Source organism: Vidua chalybeata, chromosome 9 (genome assembly GCF_026979565.1).
Source record: "Vidua chalybeata isolate OUT-0048 chromosome 9, bVidCha1 merged haplotype, whole genome shotgun sequence".
In the NCBI taxonomy this organism is placed as follows: Eukaryota; Metazoa; Chordata; class Aves; order Passeriformes; family Viduidae; genus Vidua; species Vidua chalybeata.
In genome coordinates, this window is record NC_071538.1 from 1,641,408 (window position 1) to 1,658,929 (window position 17,522).

Below are 17,522 nucleotides of genomic sequence, written 5' to 3' on the forward strand. Positions count from 1 at the left end.
TAGACAGTATCCTGTAAATATGACAGAATGCCTGCACAGAGCAATTTAGCAGTTCACAAAAGAATGAAAAAACCCTTCAAATCAGTGGAGTTATTTCACGGACCTGGCTGTCCTGCATGATCACCTATCTGCTGACTTCTCAGTTATTTTCTATGAGCACTCCTGGGTTCCAGCTCAGTGAGAACTGGTATTAACAATTAGGCTGCACTAAGCACCTGGACTTTGCCCCCCTCTCTCTCTCTCTCTCTCTCTCTCTCCCCACCACTCCTGATATCTGCTTCATAAAGGCATCATGTGCCTCAATCAATTAGCAACAGCACTGTGCCAATTGTCTGCCCATCACTGCAAAATGAACTATTCAAGAGAAGGATGCCAGGGATCAACATGAACTGCAGGCCATCCAACCTCTGAGCCATTCCGTTTGTGCAGTGCTGCTGCTGCAGCCCTCCTTCACTATTAACATTCCAATTTTATTTTGGAAGAATTAAAGGTTGTCTCAGCCCTCCCCTCTATTCCCACCCCACAGACACCACCAACCACGACATGCTTTTAGGAAGAATACAATGTAGGAAATTTACCATGCCATAGTTTACCTGCTGGAGAGCACTGGGAGACTGTGCAGTGTTGTAGAAATTGCTCTGGCCAGGCTGCTGAACTTGCCCAGAGTAGAGATTTGAAGCCTGAGTGAGGGTGGCTCTGGCCTAGGAAGAGAAGAGACACCATCCCACATCAGGAGCATTCAGGAGAGCAGCTCTGTGGTGCAGCAATCAGTGCCAGAGAAACCCCAGCAAGGGAAGCTGACAAATGTGAAGGTTTCACTTTGTGATAAAGCTCTCATTTGCAGGTGGTGGAACAGCCCTTTATCACCCATTATCTGGGGGAAGGGCAGCAAACAGCCCTCAAACAGAAGAGAGTGAACAGAAGAGTGAACAGGAAACAGAGCTTGCTGTGCAGAGAGTTCTTGTGCAGAGGGTGTGGGTGATGCACTCCTGGCAAAAGGAGCAGAGGGGCACCAGTGGCAGGGACACCAGCTAAGCTCCACACACCAGTATTTTGTAAGCTCAAAGGAGTCTTTATCACCATTAAGAGAAATTAAACCTGAAGCTCTAATTAATGACAGAAGCACAAGAAGCCCTGTAATTTGGGGAACAAACCTCAATTCAGAGATTATGCTAATGTGTATTTATTAAATTAAAAAAACATTCTCCTCCAAGTGTCGTAAGTTTCCTGCCACCCAAGTTGAGCAAGACTTGATGTCCTGTATCAGCCCAGTGCAGAAGGTCTGCATGTGGAGCATTTCCTACCTGCAGGATGTGTGTATCAATCAGCTGAGAGCCTCCCAGTCCTGAAGCCTGCCCAAGCTGATGCTCGTACAGGATAGGAATAGGCTGAGTATTGGAGGTCTGCTGGAACGCCAGGCTGGACTGTGCCTTAGCCAGCTCCTGGTGCTGCACTGCTGGGAAGTTGTGTAAGGCTGTGCCAGACAGAACCACTGGTGATGGCTGAGACAAACCACTCTGCATGAAAGCTTGCTGGGATCTGCAAGAGATTCAAGTGTCATTCATAAAAATTCTGACAGAGCTCAACAATGAGCCACCAAAAAAGAAGAGCAGAGCTTATATTCTTTAAACAGAATTAGGATGCTTAGCTCTACTGAACACCTTTTCACTTGAGAAAGGTAGATTTTTTTCAATTTACTCTGCACACAACAAAGTAACAGCTGCTACTAAAGGCCACAGGAAAAAACGATGAGGCTTCTTACTAAAATCTTAAATCACAATTAGCTATTTAGATGTTCATGCTGCAATAATTCTTTGATAATTAACTGTAACATAGAAAAGCTTCCAGTTCTTAGTTCCTGTGCTACAAGGTGGGATGGGAAAGCACATGTGAGTAGCTCCACTTAGTCATTAAGTGAACTGCTTTGTTCTGTTGACTCCACAAAGCTCCACAGTCCAACTTCCAATACAGCTTAAATCACTGGATGCTGACCATGGTAGCTTCCAATCAATGTTTTGATTTCAAAAGACCTCACAGCCTTTAATTTTAACCCGCTACTCAATTCCTCTGTCAGCAGCATGGGGAAGTTGCAGTTTGTTTAAAGAAGACTGAAGCCAGCACAGCAAAGCACCACAGACAGGTTTAGTCCATCAGAAGTATTTAACTGAACATCCTCATTAGGAACTTGGTGAGAAGCCACCTTCAGACTGAAGAATCGAGAGTTTTTAACTAAGTGCTCCTCTCAAAGCTTTTGAGCTCAGAGGAGAGTGTTTCTGATGTGAAAACACTTTCTGCTTTACCTGGTGCTGGCTCTGTGTGAGCACAGCACTGCTCCTGCTCATCTGCTGGTGTGGTGGGGTTTGCTTGTGCCCACACCTGGGTGAGCTTTGCTCTGCACCCTCCCTCCACTGCAGAACACTCTTACAGCCATCCTCTGAGCACTGGAAAAACTCTTCCAGACTGGATGCAGACAACTGGCTTCAGTGGAGCCAGAATTATTTTCCCAAGTTTTTTTTTAGCTCACTTTTAATTTTTGGTTGTAATGTTTTAAACCAGCAACCTGTACATCTCCAAGCTTATCCTCCTCTGCACATTTTCTATGTGGGAGAAGCACTCACACTGTTAGAACTCCATTAATGCCGTGTTTGTGTGTGATCAGATTTATTTAATCTGGACCACATGCCAGCCTGATTGTGTTTCTGCAATTAGCCAACTGTTTGCAACAGCTTTTGTCAGCTGTAGCAGGACAAGCAATATTTGGTCCCACAAAGTCAGCCAAGCACCAAAGTCAGGATACAAATGTGGTTAATTAAACCTTCTGTGGCCTCAGCCTTCTACATTGCAACAAGCAGATTTAACCACAGCCCATGCAAAACCCTCTAATTAAACTTCCAAAGCAGCTTTCTCAAAGTGGAACTAACAACATTGGTCAGAATTATACTGCTGTGAAGCAGTTTTCATAGGAAGTGCAAGGAAACTTTGAAAGGCTTACAGTGGAAGTCTGTCTGGCTATCAGTGCCATTGGACAGATCCTGGTCTTACTGTTACCTTTTGCAGCAAACAGAAAACATTCTAAAACATACCATGCAGCCCCTCACACATCTGCAATGAGGTTTTTACTACCCAGGAGTTCAAACTGGAACTTCACAGTGTTTCAAGACTCCAGTATTGGTTTGATTAGGAAAACTAAAGGGACAGACATTTGCTGTTCTCTTAGTATGACAGACTGATGCTTTCAGCTCTTTAGCCTGGGTTCCTAAAGGTACAACTATCCTGCATCATTTTTTAACCCATGATTTCACAACTACATCTATACAAGGCAGACAGTCTGCATACAGAGTTCTCAGACAGAAGAGATTCTGGGGAAGACAGGAAGATGAGGCAGCTACGGAGCACAGAACACAAGTCCGCAGGGAACGAAATTCAGTAATTCTGACACTAAAACCCCAAAGAACTTTGCATATGCTGCCTACCTGTAAGGTTGTAAGGAGGAATTGAACAACTCTTGGGCTTGTGAAACAGCTGGTGCTGCTCCTAAACTCAGCTGAGCTTGATGCTGTCCTTGCAGAGGTGCATAGATGGGGATGGGGATCTGTTGAACTGAAGCAGGCTGCATAAAAGAGAAAACATTAAGTTAGAAAAGCTACAGCTGAACGTGTGTGAGGGTTTGTGTAGCATTATGAAAAGTAAAATAAGAATGTCAAATCCCAATGCTGCATGCAGAGCTACTATTGCTGCCCTCATGAAAATTACTTTCTAGTTGAATTTTATACTTTTCCTCACAACCAACCAGCAGAAACTGAGTGAAATACTCAGATCTGCATATAAAACACCTGCCTGAGATTGCATATAATTTTGTATGACAGAAGTTGAGTAAGCCTGCACTCCCATGGCCACAGAAACACGTCCCAGGAATATAAACTTTCCCATATATTTGTGAGTGGAAGCTTATTCTCTCAACTTCCATGGCAAACAAAGAAATACTGCCTGCATGCACCAGAACAGACAGCAAGGGCAGGCATGACCTCATTTTTTGCAGACTTTAGTCTCACTCTCCCCTGCCCCCATCAAATCATTAGTAGAACTTTAAAGGCAATATGGATAGGGAGGGAAACAAAGTGAATTAGGAATCCCCAAATACCTGAGAAAGCCCTGGCTGAAAGCCTTGTTGTTGGGCCAGAGAAGGTGGTGCCAAACGTGCGTGCTGGGTATTGAACAGGTGACTTGTATCCATGTAAAATGCTGGGATTTGAGCTGCAGTACCTCAGGAAGAGCAATACAATTAGTACCTGATTCCCAACACCACCCCCTCCAGAAAGGTTTTCATCAAGAATTAAAGATGCAGCTACTGTCAGTCCTTCCCACTGTAACAGCTACCAGAGAGCCTGGGAGAAGGAGCAGCACTGGAGAGCCAGGTGCCGCAAAAGCTTTGGTATCTTTTCCAATTCACCCCCAGAATCTATCCGTGTTGCACAGGTATCATTATTCCCACACAATTTTGGAGGGATGAACAACAGATTCTGGGCAAAGAAGATATTTGAGTGAAGGAAGGGTAAGAATGTGTTACACCATCATTTAACTAGATTGTTAACTAGATCTAGGATTTTCCTTAAAGAAAAAATGTCACAACTCTCAACTACTGTAGCATTTTAAGAAAGAAAACTAAATCACTCCTGGTCTTAAATAGCAATTTACAATTCTGCAACAGAAAATCGGTACATGAAGAGACTCAAACTTATTTTCTTCAACAAACTATACAGTACTACCTTTGTACATCCTGATAAAGCAGTGCAGATTTAGAGTAAGACAATTAGTGAATCTGAGTACAGAACACTCTTTATCATTCTGTCTTTACTGCAGAGCAAAACCAGAACCAAATTAAACTCTCCAGCTTCAAAATTAAAAAAACCCAAACAAACAAAAAAAAAAAGCAGATGTGTGGCTTCTCAGCCACAAACACCATTACCTGCTGCAGACTGAGACACATAGACCTGGGGACTTTGCTGCTGCTGGGCAATGAGGGATGGCATGCAGCTCAGCTGGGAGAAGTGGCTGGCAGAAGCCAGGCTGCTTGTCTGCAGCTGCTGGGGTTTCACTTTGCAGATATTAGGAGGGTCTGAGGTGCTTGCAGTCTTCGTACTCAGTGAAGAGGTCGTGTATGTTCCAGCTCCTAGGAGGAGAGAAGGCAAGTAACCATCAAAGACATTTCAGAGCCTCATCATTCAGAGATCAAAGTTTTGGGACAGCTCTGTGAACACAGCCACAACTGGTAAAGAACACTGAAACCCAACGCAGCTGTTTCCACCAACCCAAGAAAAACATGGACCCAGTTCTGTCGAGTTCACTGTGGGAAGTGCTGCAACCCTGATACATCTCCTTTCTCAGGCACAGGAGCACACAGAGGTACTGAAGGAGGTAGCTTGGTCATTTATTCAACAAAACTCTGCAACCCACAGTGCTTGTGCCTCTCATGGAGATGATATATTTTAATATTCTAAGGCATGAAGACTAAACCAGATTTAGCATCTTTTGTTTGCTGCCAAGAATCAAGGTGGCAACCAAACACTGGTTGTGAAGAGCAGCTGGGCATTTGCTCTGCCTTTTCCAAATAGGTTTTGATATGAGTTCTTGAAGCTTTAACTTAAAAAGCAAGAGTATAAATAGAAGTAAAACATCAGAATTATCCTCTGCCCCAATATCTACACGCTTGCCTCCATTTGGCTGAACAAAATGAAACCAGCAGACAAGAGAAGTTTACTTCCTCCTTCAAGTCCAAATAAGTAGGCAGAGAGTAATTTAATATTATTTTCAGCTGACTGAAGTGAAACAGGTGAAGTCAGTTAACAGGTTATTTGGGAAGTCGCTGCTCAGATCTGACATTCCATTTCTAGCACAAACTTTCTGTTAGCTTTGCATTAAACAATTCCAAAGGGAATCCAATCCCTCGGGAAACATAAGCAAGGAACAACACAAGGGGACACTACTGCTTTGACATGTGGTACCTGAGAGGGACGTTGTGGGGGTAACTGAGGCCACAGGAATAGGAGGCATTGATGCACTTGAGAAAGAGCTGTAAGTGCCACTGCTTGGCCCAGTGTTGCTGCTGCTGCTGCTGCTGCCACCAGCAATGGGAGATGCCGCTGAGGTCACTGGTGAACTCTTCTCCCCCATGTTTGGGGAATTCTCCCATGCTTTGCGTGCAGACTCCATCTATTTAAAAGAAAAAAAAAATTCCTCATCTATTAGGAAGTTTCAAGTAGTCCTCACTCCTCTTTTAACAGTTCTTTTTAGTTAAAAGGCAACTGGGGCTTCATGCGAGCCTCTTTTGGAAGTCGCGGTAATCGTGCAACTCTGTTCATGCAAAAAGCAAACAGGCTCAAGTTGGAGCTGCTCATCTCTTCCAACTGCACATGTGCACAGTTCATCATCTTAACAGCCAATGCTCAAAAGAGAACTCACTCACACTAATTTGACTCGGTTTTGTTTCACATGAAGAGCAAAGACACAGTGAGCAAAAGAAAGGGAAAACCCCCTCTAAATACTTCCATCAAGTCCTTAACTTCCAAGTTACTTGGGCCATTTAAATGAAGCAGCCCTTTGCTTTCTTGGTCAATAATCCACTTTGAGTGACCAAAGATACCTACTGCACACTTCAGTGGACATGACAGCAGTCAAGTTTAGATTTCCAAAGCAACTACTGCTCAAGAAGCAACCACAAGCTGACACAGCTTGTGTGCGCTGCTTTATGTTAAAGCTAAAAAACGTTTCATGCTCCTCTATTTCTATAATTATGAACTTATGTCTTGCACAGCAAGGGAGATGAAACTTTAAATATTATAGACACAGTTACCTTCCCCCAGAAGTGGAAACAACCATTGTTTTACTGCAGCCAATAAAATCTAATTCTTGCTATGTTAGCCACGCAATGTGAAATCTAAATCGAGACACTTCTGAGGGTCCAACGAACAGGAAATATCAATGTTTATACTACACTCACTAATTTAGAAGCTCAAACATGGTCCATGGACTTCTGCACAATCTTCAGGTGTCTCCAGTGGAAACACAAATCTGGCTAGCAGAGCTGAAATTGCTTACTGTAAGTTTCTCGAGGCCAGGTGCTGTCTTTAGTGGTGGATATTAAGGGGCAAATACATACTCACCACACATCTGCCCTCCCTGCCTGCTCCAGAGAGACCCCCTAGCTCAGTCTCTCAAAGCCACACTTGTCAACCTGCCCTGCTTTACATGAGTTAGGCAGAGTCTGGACACACCAAACATGGCTTAGGTTATTTGTCTAGATGCTTCAGAAATGATAAAAAAGCAGAGGAATACTGAATGAAGTGGGTCACAGGTGATCAACACACACCCATGTGGAAAATGAGGTTCTGAATTCCTGAAGAGAATAAAGGGGGATGAGGGAAACTTAGTTACACACTAATTCCTCTGGGGGCAAGTCTCCTATTTTCATTTTTGAGATCATCTTCCCCAGCAATCATTCACTGTTTCCCCTCCACAACATTTTCCTCCAAACTGGTTCTGATTCTTACAGACAAGGCAACCTTCATTCAGTCACTGATATGCTGGAAATGATTTTGTTTAGGTGTATTGCACTGTATTGCACAGAGAAAGTGAGTAAGTACATGTGACTGTCAGACTAAAGAAGGTGTAGAAGGTTCTATGTTCATTGGTTTTCATGATGTCCTGGAGAAACTATTGATAGCAAAAGCTACACACTGCATTTTGTCACATCTAGAGCATATCAGAGTCCTGAAGTTTTCTTTTGGAAAACAGCTTTGCTTTTGGAAAGCTTCTTAGCAACCTCTAACTTTTATAAGCTAGAGAAAAAGATGCAAGAGAGATTGATCCTCTAGGAATGCCTATTCAGCACCACCTACAGACCAGATATGGAGGAATAAGAGGCTCTAAATTAAGTGAGACTGGGGACAGTGCTGTAGTTTCACTGCTCAGTTAGGGGAAAGGAGGGCAATAAGGAGGAGATCACGATTGCCTGAGGCTTCTCTTCATCACTGATCCATTGGGGCCTTCATACTGCAGAACAGTCCTGCCCCTATTACCCAAACCCTCCACTGGAGACAAACCCCAATGTGCCTTTCCTTAAATACACCAAAGTCTCAATAATTAGAAAAAGGAAGTTCAAACGTGTCAGTTTCTTGACCAGATGCCTACAGAGGAATTTTAGCTAAAACCTTGGACATGAAGAGGGCCAAGCAGCTCAGTTTGAGATTGCTCTGGACTTTCTATTGCTCAGTTCCTTGCCTACAACAGCCCTAAGAGCAAAGTCCTTAAGAGGATGACTGAGTAAAGGTGTCCTTAGCAAAGTTACTCCAAGGAAACAAGATCTCAACAAGGCTTCCCATACGAGCACCTTATACCTCCACTGAAGAATGATGCCAAGCAGAGGAGCAATTGTGGCCAAGTTCCCTACAAGTATCTTCACAGACAGCTTTCTGTGACAGGGGATGGAGGGAAGAGCAGGTGCAAGGATTAATCCTTTCTGCAGGCAGTGCCTGGACCTTTTGTTCTTTTAAGAAAATGAAGGAAATGCTTTCCTCTCTCCTGCTCCAGACGTACCTTTGGAAAGATGCAAGGGCTGTACTGGAAGAGGATGACAAAGAGCAGAGCTGTGCCTGCTGTGACAGTGACAGTCTCCGTGTGTGCTTCAGAACAAGCCTGCTGCCTCCTGCATTTGTGAAGAGGAGGTAGAGCTCCAGTGGCTGGAATGAAGAAATCAGGGACAAAGCTGCTTCCGAATAGCTTTCCATCCAGATTTCAGTCAGAGGGTTCTTCAAGATAGCCCCAAAACATGGATCTTTGACCTATTTTGTTACCACACATCCAAAAATCTATCATCCACTGAGAAATCACCGACACCACAAGAGCAGGAAAAGAAATGCAGGATGAATGACACAGACACCACAGTTTGCTCTGTAACTGGGCCGTGTCCCACGCTTTGAGGTAACTTTCAGGTAACTTTAAGCCCTACCTGTATGACACAGGATTCCATGTCCAGCTGCCAGTCAGAGACTATTTCAGAACAACACTTTCAGACGCCAGAAAGTCACATTAGGATAACTCATTACACAAGAATGAAGCAGAAACCCAGGTTTTTTTAAACTATTTGTCCCTCCACAGTGCTCTCTCCGTTTCTACAGATCTACTGTTTGAAAGAGGTATTATACTTCTTTTAGGAAATAAAGTGTTAACAAAAGAAAAGCAGAGATTCAACAAGAGAACATGAGTATTTCTCATCTGTAAGCAGCTGTCAAATGAAGCCAGTGAGACAAGTCTCATTGGGATTGACAAGCAAGTTCCTCCACAGCATTAATTCTGCATCCAGTCAAGTTTCATGTCTTCTTTTAAAAACTTAGACAAACTAAGGTCAAGCACCATTCTTCCTTAATACCAAGCAGCAACAACACTTCTACTGGCTCCATCACCTGCAGTAACAATGACAAAGCAGATCTAGGACACCAAAAGAAGATAAAATCCAACATCTTCTAAAAATACATTAGCAAAGCCCAACTCTGTGTTAGTGAGTTATACAATGCACACAGTCCAAAATCCAACAAAATGGGAAAACAGCACTCAAAATACTCTCCACGATTGCTCTGCACTGGAAAGCAGGAAACAACAGAACATTTACAACACTACAAAACACATTCTGACTCGCTGATCTAACTGCCTTTCAGAGACAACAACACACCATCTACATACATGTCACTATTTGGAACTTCAGCCATCCAACTCAAAACCACATTATCACTGCACCAAAGTCTTGGAACTGAGAAGAAATCAAGCTTTGCTTATCAAGCAAATCCTTCAAGCCTTTACACCAAACCAGGCAACTTATTTTAAGCTCAACACTCAAAAAACCTCAGCCAGATTCTGATGGTTTGCCATGAGCACTGTGGTTCAATGCTAAAACTCTAGGATCTTGGTTTTTCAGGGCAGTGGGAGCCAAGATTGGTTGAGATGCCAAGTGTTAATGCAAAACGGGGTTAGAAATTTATGGTTTAAATGCATCCTTCGACAGAGTCTCGTGTTTCAGCCATCCATTTATATGCAAAAGCAGTTCAGCAGAGGAAACGAAGGCTCTAAAAAAAGGTTCACCAGCAAGTTCTCCAATAACTTTTTTCCCCTGCATGCAAGAAAATGACCCTTAGAGGGATGTGGTACATACCTTGAGGGTGAGGTCGACGGTAGCGGGAGAAACTGGAGTTAGGCTGGAGCTCTGTTGTAAAGTCTCCCTCCTAGGGAGGGGAAGGGTGTGGGGCAGGGGCACCTGAAAGGCAGGCAACACACATCACATTCTAACTACGTCTACTAGAAAAGCCCCAGAAAGCAAAGCTCAAGCTTTATCAAGTGAGCTACAATTTCTTCAAGGCTTGAGCATTTGGCAGGGAGACTGATAAAATAAGGTGAAAATTTGGTAGGCAAAGAAAGGCCACTCAGCAGGTGCCAAGATGCTTCTCATCTCTCAAAGAGGCTGAAGATTAAGGTTTTAAGGTGTCCACGTCCTCTGCATAAACAAACACCAATTGTCTGTCTGGGGATTTAATTTCAAGTACCATTTCAGTTTACTGATATGCAAAAATTCTTCCCAAGCCAGGTTTGTCCCTTTTTGTACCAATACAGTACAGGGGGCTTCATGACCTTGAGTTCTGAGATGCAGTTTCTGAAAAGAGGAAGCTTTTATAGACCTGCAAAATCACAGGACCATGAAACAAACTAAAACAGATTTTGCCATCCAATAATTGAATTCAGTTATTTTCTCTTTCAAAAGATGAAAGATGTGATACTTGGGGAAATAAACCTGAGGTAATGCTATTGCTATCTTTGCCTATGAAAACTCCAATGGATTTCCTAGAAGTTTTAAAGGAAATGAATCAAAAATACTGCAGTGTCCAGTCTGTTACTCCTAACTATTCCTTTCTCTATTCATAGCTTAGCTAATGGACTTTCACTGGATGAGATAAGGCTAATCCAAAAGACAGATCCTGAAGCTTTGAAGCAGGGGATGGCACAGATCCTTTGTGGCCAGGAACCCCTAATTCCCGTGTTAGAAATTCAACTCTAACATCCACAAGGATTGGACATTATTAACACAAAAGAATTCAGTCTTCCACACTAACCACCAAAGTCAAAAACAACAACACTACTATCAGAAAAGCCAGCAGAAGAGTAAGAAGTTCAATCAAGTACTGCTTCAAAACAGTGCTGCAGTAAGCTGAAAAGCATTTTTAGATGGAATTCACAAGACATCTTCATAAAAAAACTGAGATCCTACTGTATGATTCTTCCTTCCCCCATCAACAAGTGACTCAACCCTGAGCTAATTCTGTTACTCAAACAACAAGAATCACAAGATCCAAGCTCCCTGATGCCCCAGCACACTCAAGACAAACTTGATTTTGCTACAAGTCACAATCCAGTTGGTTCTCTCATTCACTATACCAAGCTCACAAGTCAGGATCACTGCACTGGCTTTGAGGGCTGCAAACATCTCATCTCCATAGCAAGTGAACACCTGGAAGCCTGCTGTCTGCTCTCACAACCATTCAGCTGCTCCCTTTGCAAGCAGTTGCTGTGATTTCAGGCTACAGTTCAAAACTCCTTTGTTTGTAAGAGCCTTTCTTCAAACTCAGCCTACAGAGCTTTGCTACTGGAACCAGGGTCTCAAGTCCCAGCTGCTGCCAAGAACACACTCCCTCATTATGCCTATCTTTGCTTCTTTTAGAATTGTCCCTATAAACATCTCCACTTTCTGTGCTCTTTAGCTCACTGTGATTGTTCAAAAGACAAGAAAATACCTGAAGAATTCCAGAGTGGGTACTAATCAAACCAAATATCCTTCAGAGTAAGATTACTGGAAAAAGCCCAGCTAGTTCACATGAAAGGAACCCTGTGGACTTGTTCACTGAAGGCACTATTTGGTGCTTTAAAAGAAGTGTGAAAATATTTTCTTGTCTTCAAAGTCAAGACGATCACTGCAATGGACTTACGTTCGTCACCAAAGTCTCCTCCATTTTTGTACTGCTAGTAGCCACTGTGTTAGGATGAGAAGAAGGTGTAGTGTAGTCTGTTACAGACTCCTGTGAAGAAAAACAATTCCATTAAAATATCTCCCTTACCTAAATTCCATTTCAATTTCTTGGACAGATGTCAGCCTTTCTACAGGAGGAGTTCACCAAGCAACAGAAGATTAGAAATTCACACCGTTTTTTCTTACAAGTCACGTCTAGCAATCCTTACTGCAGAATTGCTATTGAGGTCAGGAGGATTCTTAGAAGATTACAGTTTGCCTCATGACCTCACAATGTACATCTGGAGAAAAGTAAAAATACAGTCTGTAAGGCAAGAACATACAGAACAATGTATTTCCTGGGTGCTGTAAAACTGGACTGTGGTGGTGCAGCCAATTATCATTTGTCACCCAAGATGCTTCAGCCACCTGCAGGCCCTTTCAATCTACTTAAAATGTCAAATACCTTAGCTGAAAGCTTTCTGTAGCTTTAAATAAATACAGACATTTCTTCGTATGACGAGAAAGGCCCTCTAGGATTAAAAGGAACACAAAGGGATGGTTGCAATTTGCAAACCAATTTCCTTTCCTGCAAGTTTTGTCTCTGAAAGTCACAAGACTCAGATTCTCTGGATGGTGCAGGCTACCTTCTGATTTCTGCACTGCTTAATGACTTAAATGAAGAAAAGGACTGAGGTTTCCAGTCTGCTCAGAGGCTTTCCTTGAAGCTTATTTGTCACAGTTAGGTGGCCCTTCATGTGCTCAGCACACAAGGTCCTTTCAGTGCTGGCTGTAGGCAGTGATACATGCCTGCAGCTGTAGATACAAATGGTCTGAGCAAAGTTTAAATGTCTGAAGTTTTACATCCCTGAAGCCCATGAAAGGCTCCACCATCTTGACAGAACCAAACACCACAAAAGAACTGAAGGACAAATCAGCAGCAGAACTGTTACTGAGTGTCTGGACTTGCCAACTCAGAATGATTTTGAAGACACAAACCATATAATGCTTGTTTAATTCCATCCAACCAGTAGGACGATAAGCTATCAAAAAAGTGCACACTCAATTTACTCCTCAGGCCTGTGGCAATGCCTCTAAAAAGCAATTAGAGCACTGAGACAGTAACTGACAGATGACAAAGAATCCTTAAAAGGATGAGCTCATTTTGGTAAAAGACCAGAACAAGCTAAACCATAGCGGGGTGAGAGAGGACAATGTGCACAGTGATTTCTTTTTAAAATTTATGAAGAAAATAGAGAACTCTTTTCTCCATTTATTTACTTCCTTGATTTGTTAAACTGGTGCAATACAAGATATATGGTGCTTCCCACAATCCCAAATGCAAGTTGCACATTTGCACTGGATTCCAACAGGCAAATTTAATCTGGGTAAAACAAGGCAAGCATGCAAGGCTGATTTAATCACCAAAGCCTTCTAATGAAGCAATTAGATGGCTCCATATTATTTTAAGGATGCATAAGAAAAAGGAAGTGTTTTTGTTAAATTTCCTTCAAGATCTAGATGCAATTTTTTCAGGGTTTGAGCAGTCCTTATGAAAGAAGATGGATCAAGACTACTGCTAACTTTCCTACTTTGCAAACTCACAGCACAGAAAGTGTTTTTTCACTAGAATTAAACCCAAACCTCTGTATCAGCTCTGGTACCCTTACAAATGCATATGCAACGCTGAAGCACAAGGGTGGTTTACAGGCTGAACATGCAGACAATGCTTTAACCACATCAACACCACCCCATAAACTGTAGATTCATTTCCATCCTTCATTTCCTGGTACATTAAGTCCAGGATTCTGTTAGATGTGGCTTATCACCATAAGCTTTTGTAAATCAGTTAAAGTGATTCTCCTGTACAACTGTTTGACTGAAGAAACCTACTGATTATGTTTTTATAAACTAGTAACAGCTAGAGCAAAAAGCTTATGTTTATGCTTTTTTTGGAGTTCTCCACAAATTGTTTGTACCTGAAGAAAAACATCAAGCAGACTTCTTGTAACTACCTCCTTGAAAAATAAGAGATCACAAAACCTCCGGTGACCTGATGGACAAAGCACGAGGCAGACCTCAGAGCTGACCTTGCTGTAAAGGATCAGGGTACTTAATGGGATGAATTAGCTATTTGATTTGTTCCTGATTTACATAAATCACCCAAATCAGAGCTTGAAAGATACTCAAAATCTTTTGAAAACCAGTCAGTGTGTCCTTCTAGCCATGATCTGTAAGACACAACTGTTGCTACCTGTACAATACCTCACTGGTGTCCACAACCAGGTATTGATTTTCCTGGGATTTGACAGGTTCAAACGGAAGGCTGGGAAAGGCAAGGGCTACAAGGTTTTACTCAATTCAAAAACTAACACAGACTGCTTCACTACAAAAATACTGCAAAATCCAAGAGAAACAGCTGCAATGGCTTCTGAGCATCATACTTATGTACTAAACTTAAACATCTCACTGTAGGAGTTCATTTATATTTATAGAGTTTCTAAGCAGTCTTGTATGATTAAATGCATATGCTCTTATCAAGATGTTTGTTTTGGAATGGATGGGGTACCCTTACAAAGCTTCTGAAGGAGGACAGCTGGCTTTTACAGACATTTAAATCAAATACACCACAAGTGTGCATTCCTGGAAGCTGAGCAGTAATTTTTGAGAGGGATGTTTAGAACTATCAAAAGAAAAGCCGTTTAGGTTTGCCAAAACTTCACCATTTAACACTGAAATAACAGGTTAAAGATGTCAACACCTCTTCCCTCATGAACAAGCAATGGAAAGAGTACCAAGACAAGAAAAAGCAATTGCAGCGTACATCAGTACAAGAACTCCAAGGCTGGAGCAGTATTTGAACCCCTTTTTAAAGCCTCTTAAAAAAGAAGGGACATTTATGGCAGGTTTATTCCTGAAAAACCTACATGAAGGTTATCTTAGCCAATAAATTTGCACATTGTTGGTTTAACTCCTAGAGATGTAACTCTGTTGGTTTAATGTCCACTTCTTTCCTAGAAAAAGCAACTTACTATTGCCTCAGGAACTATTCCTAACAGAAGAATTTAGAAGCAAACCTGGTGCTATTAAGACAGGAGTATTTAGGCCTATTATTAAAGGCTTCTTTAAGCAACCACTCTATAAGGAATTATAAGGAATTACTGGGAACTTTCCACTCTGGTGTTCCTTCCAGAAGACAGAACCGTAGTGCTTTAGTACTGTGGTAGTTCAAAGAACCTTGGCAACCCATGTTAAACTAAACCTAGACTGGCACAAAGTCCAGACCTCCCTTTTGAAAACTCATACTTCAAAAAATACAATTGCAGAGAGGAAATTCTGCTGATTTTAGCAGAGCTGCTTGACTACACTGAGTCAGCCTGCAGTAATCAAAGCTGTGTTTCCTATTCTGTTTGTGGCTTAGAAGAAGCCTCTTCTCCTGTCCTGAGCTCTGGCCACAGGAGTTTGTGGGACCTTGGGAAGCACAGGATCCAAACAGGCTCACCAAACACCTGAGCAAGGTGTTTACTGCTCTGCACTTCTGATTCTCATACTTTATCAATTTCTGGTGTGAACATAAAACACTCACACCTACCTACAAGATGGAAAATGGCAGGAAGGATGAGAAATCCCTGCACTGAATTTTCTTAAGCCTGCAGCCTCCATCTTGGACACAAATATCCTTCTACTTGCTCTGTAGCAACACTTCATTGAGACAGTTATCTTTCATGGCAAAAAGCTGCCTAAGCTGTCCTTTGTTTTGGGGTTCTTTTCCCTAGCTGTGGGTGACAAAGATGAACTGGGGGGTGATCTACATTTCATATTCTTCAAGTATTAGTGAAACTCTTAAAGAGGATCAGTTTTCCTAAATGGCATCAGAAGATTTCTGCTTAAGACCAGGATGGTTGAGAGAGCAGCCAACCAACCTGAGTCTATGCTTAGTAAACTGCTTTTCAAACCTACAAGGAGCATTTTTCCTTTACCAGAGCAGGTGTAACTATTAAGCAGTAGCTACTCAAACTGCATCACTTCTTTACAGCTGAGAGATGACAACCAGAGTACTTGCTCAAGACACAGGCAGAAAGGAGAAGCCTCTGGGGATGTTTTTCAGCCACATCTAAGAACTGACCTGCAGAACAATGAATCTCAACACCAGATCACCATCTCACTGCTGAGCAGTTATAAAAAAACCAGGGGACTATGATGAGTCCTAAATATTGTGAAGTTCTGCAAGGAATATCTAGAAAATATCCAAGCTAAGAGGATACACATGACAATCTAGGGACACAGAACAAGCCTCATCTAAAGCTTTAGCACATTCCTTGTTTAGAGATTTCTTTTTTTCACAGAACAGCACTTAATTCACAGCTTGAGGTCATCCATACACTCATCCAGCAATCATGCACAACTTCATTTCTCTGCTGGAAGTCATCCTGCATACATCACATCGATCTGAGTCTACAGACTCTGCCTACACCAGGCTCCAGTGCCACTCTCCACAGCAGTGCTCAGCAATGAGTTTTGCCATTCAGCAAAACAGACTTCCAAGCTGATCCGTGCTCAGGGACAAGACAGCACATCTCTCTAGCACTTTTAAATTCAAGCATCACCAATGTTTCCCATCTGCTACTCAGTGGGCTCTGCTGTCCAAGCACCACCAGCAGGCATCCAAGTGTCAACCATCTCACTGTAATCACATTTTACATACAGTGCTCAGTAATCTGGCAGTATTTTTCTTACCTTTGTGTTTGTCCCAAACTCTGGAGCAGACACAGATATCATCGTTCCTATCTCCGTGCTCAGCTCGCTCGCTGCTTTGGTCTCCTTTGTAGTGACAGGTTCTGGGCTTCTCACAGAGGTGGGAGATGGCTTCTCCTGTCCCTCAGGCTCTCCCTGCTGGGCATCCTTCACCTTCCTGTTCTTTAAAGAACGCTCTTTCCCAATAGGACCAGGTTTATACTCTTTGTTTTCTACCGGGCTCAAGTCTGGAAGCTAAGTTAGTGTTAACTTGTCAGTCATGCCTTCCTCTCTGTGTACTATCCAACAAAAATACTTTAACATGCTGAAAGTCATTGTTTAAACACAACAAAGCTTTTCAAGGGGAAGCATTTTCTAGCAGGTAAAGAATTTGAGACTAAGTTAGTGACAGGCACATGAAATGCACTGATTTTGAACATTAGAAATATAAACCATTGTTTTCAAGCAATGAATTTTTTATGTGAAGTGGCAGAGTTCAAATAAAATAATGTCAGTTTGATTGTCCTTACAAAAAAAGCACAAAAAATACAGAAACCACATGACTTTGTACACCTATGGGTTATTTTAATTTTCAGATTCAGGATTTTATGGGGTCCCAGGAAACTAGAACAGAATTATTTGAAATTATCTTGATATATGGATGTTGGCAGCATTTTCCCCTGGAAACTGATCACTAAAGGAATCCAGAAAAAATAAAACACCTACATGCAAGTGTTACCTTATA

The 17,522-nt window shown here is 42.2% G+C and overlaps 1 protein-coding gene across 13 annotated transcripts in view; it reads right to left on the reverse strand.

Annotated features, from left to right (window-relative positions):
* The window catches only part of PRRC2C (proline rich coiled-coil 2C), a 69,625-nt gene that overhangs the window by 9,774 nt on the left and 42,329 nt on the right, over nucleotides 1–17,522 (reverse strand). For 5 of the 13 annotated variants that reach the window (XM_053949806.1, XM_053949810.1, XM_053949809.1 and 2 more), the window contains exons 22-30: nucleotides 16,781–17,032; nucleotides 12,024–12,113; nucleotides 10,202–10,303; nucleotides 6,003–6,210; nucleotides 4,967–5,170; nucleotides 4,142–4,263; nucleotides 3,474–3,610; nucleotides 1,305–1,539; nucleotides 579–701 (exon numbers count right to left, since the gene is read on the reverse strand). In XM_053949806.1, the coding sequence (XP_053805781.1) occupies nucleotides 579–701; nucleotides 1,305–1,539; nucleotides 3,474–3,610; nucleotides 4,142–4,263; nucleotides 4,967–5,170; nucleotides 6,003–6,210; nucleotides 10,202–10,303; nucleotides 12,024–12,113; nucleotides 16,781–17,032 (1,473 nt within the window). The remainder of the gene's footprint in view (nucleotides 1–578; nucleotides 702–1,304; nucleotides 1,540–3,473; nucleotides 3,611–4,141; nucleotides 4,264–4,966; nucleotides 5,171–6,002; nucleotides 6,211–10,201; nucleotides 10,304–12,023; nucleotides 12,114–16,780; nucleotides 17,033–17,522) is intronic. The other 8 variants (XM_053949811.1, XM_053949808.1, XM_053949814.1 and 5 more) reach the window with 7 other exon arrangements.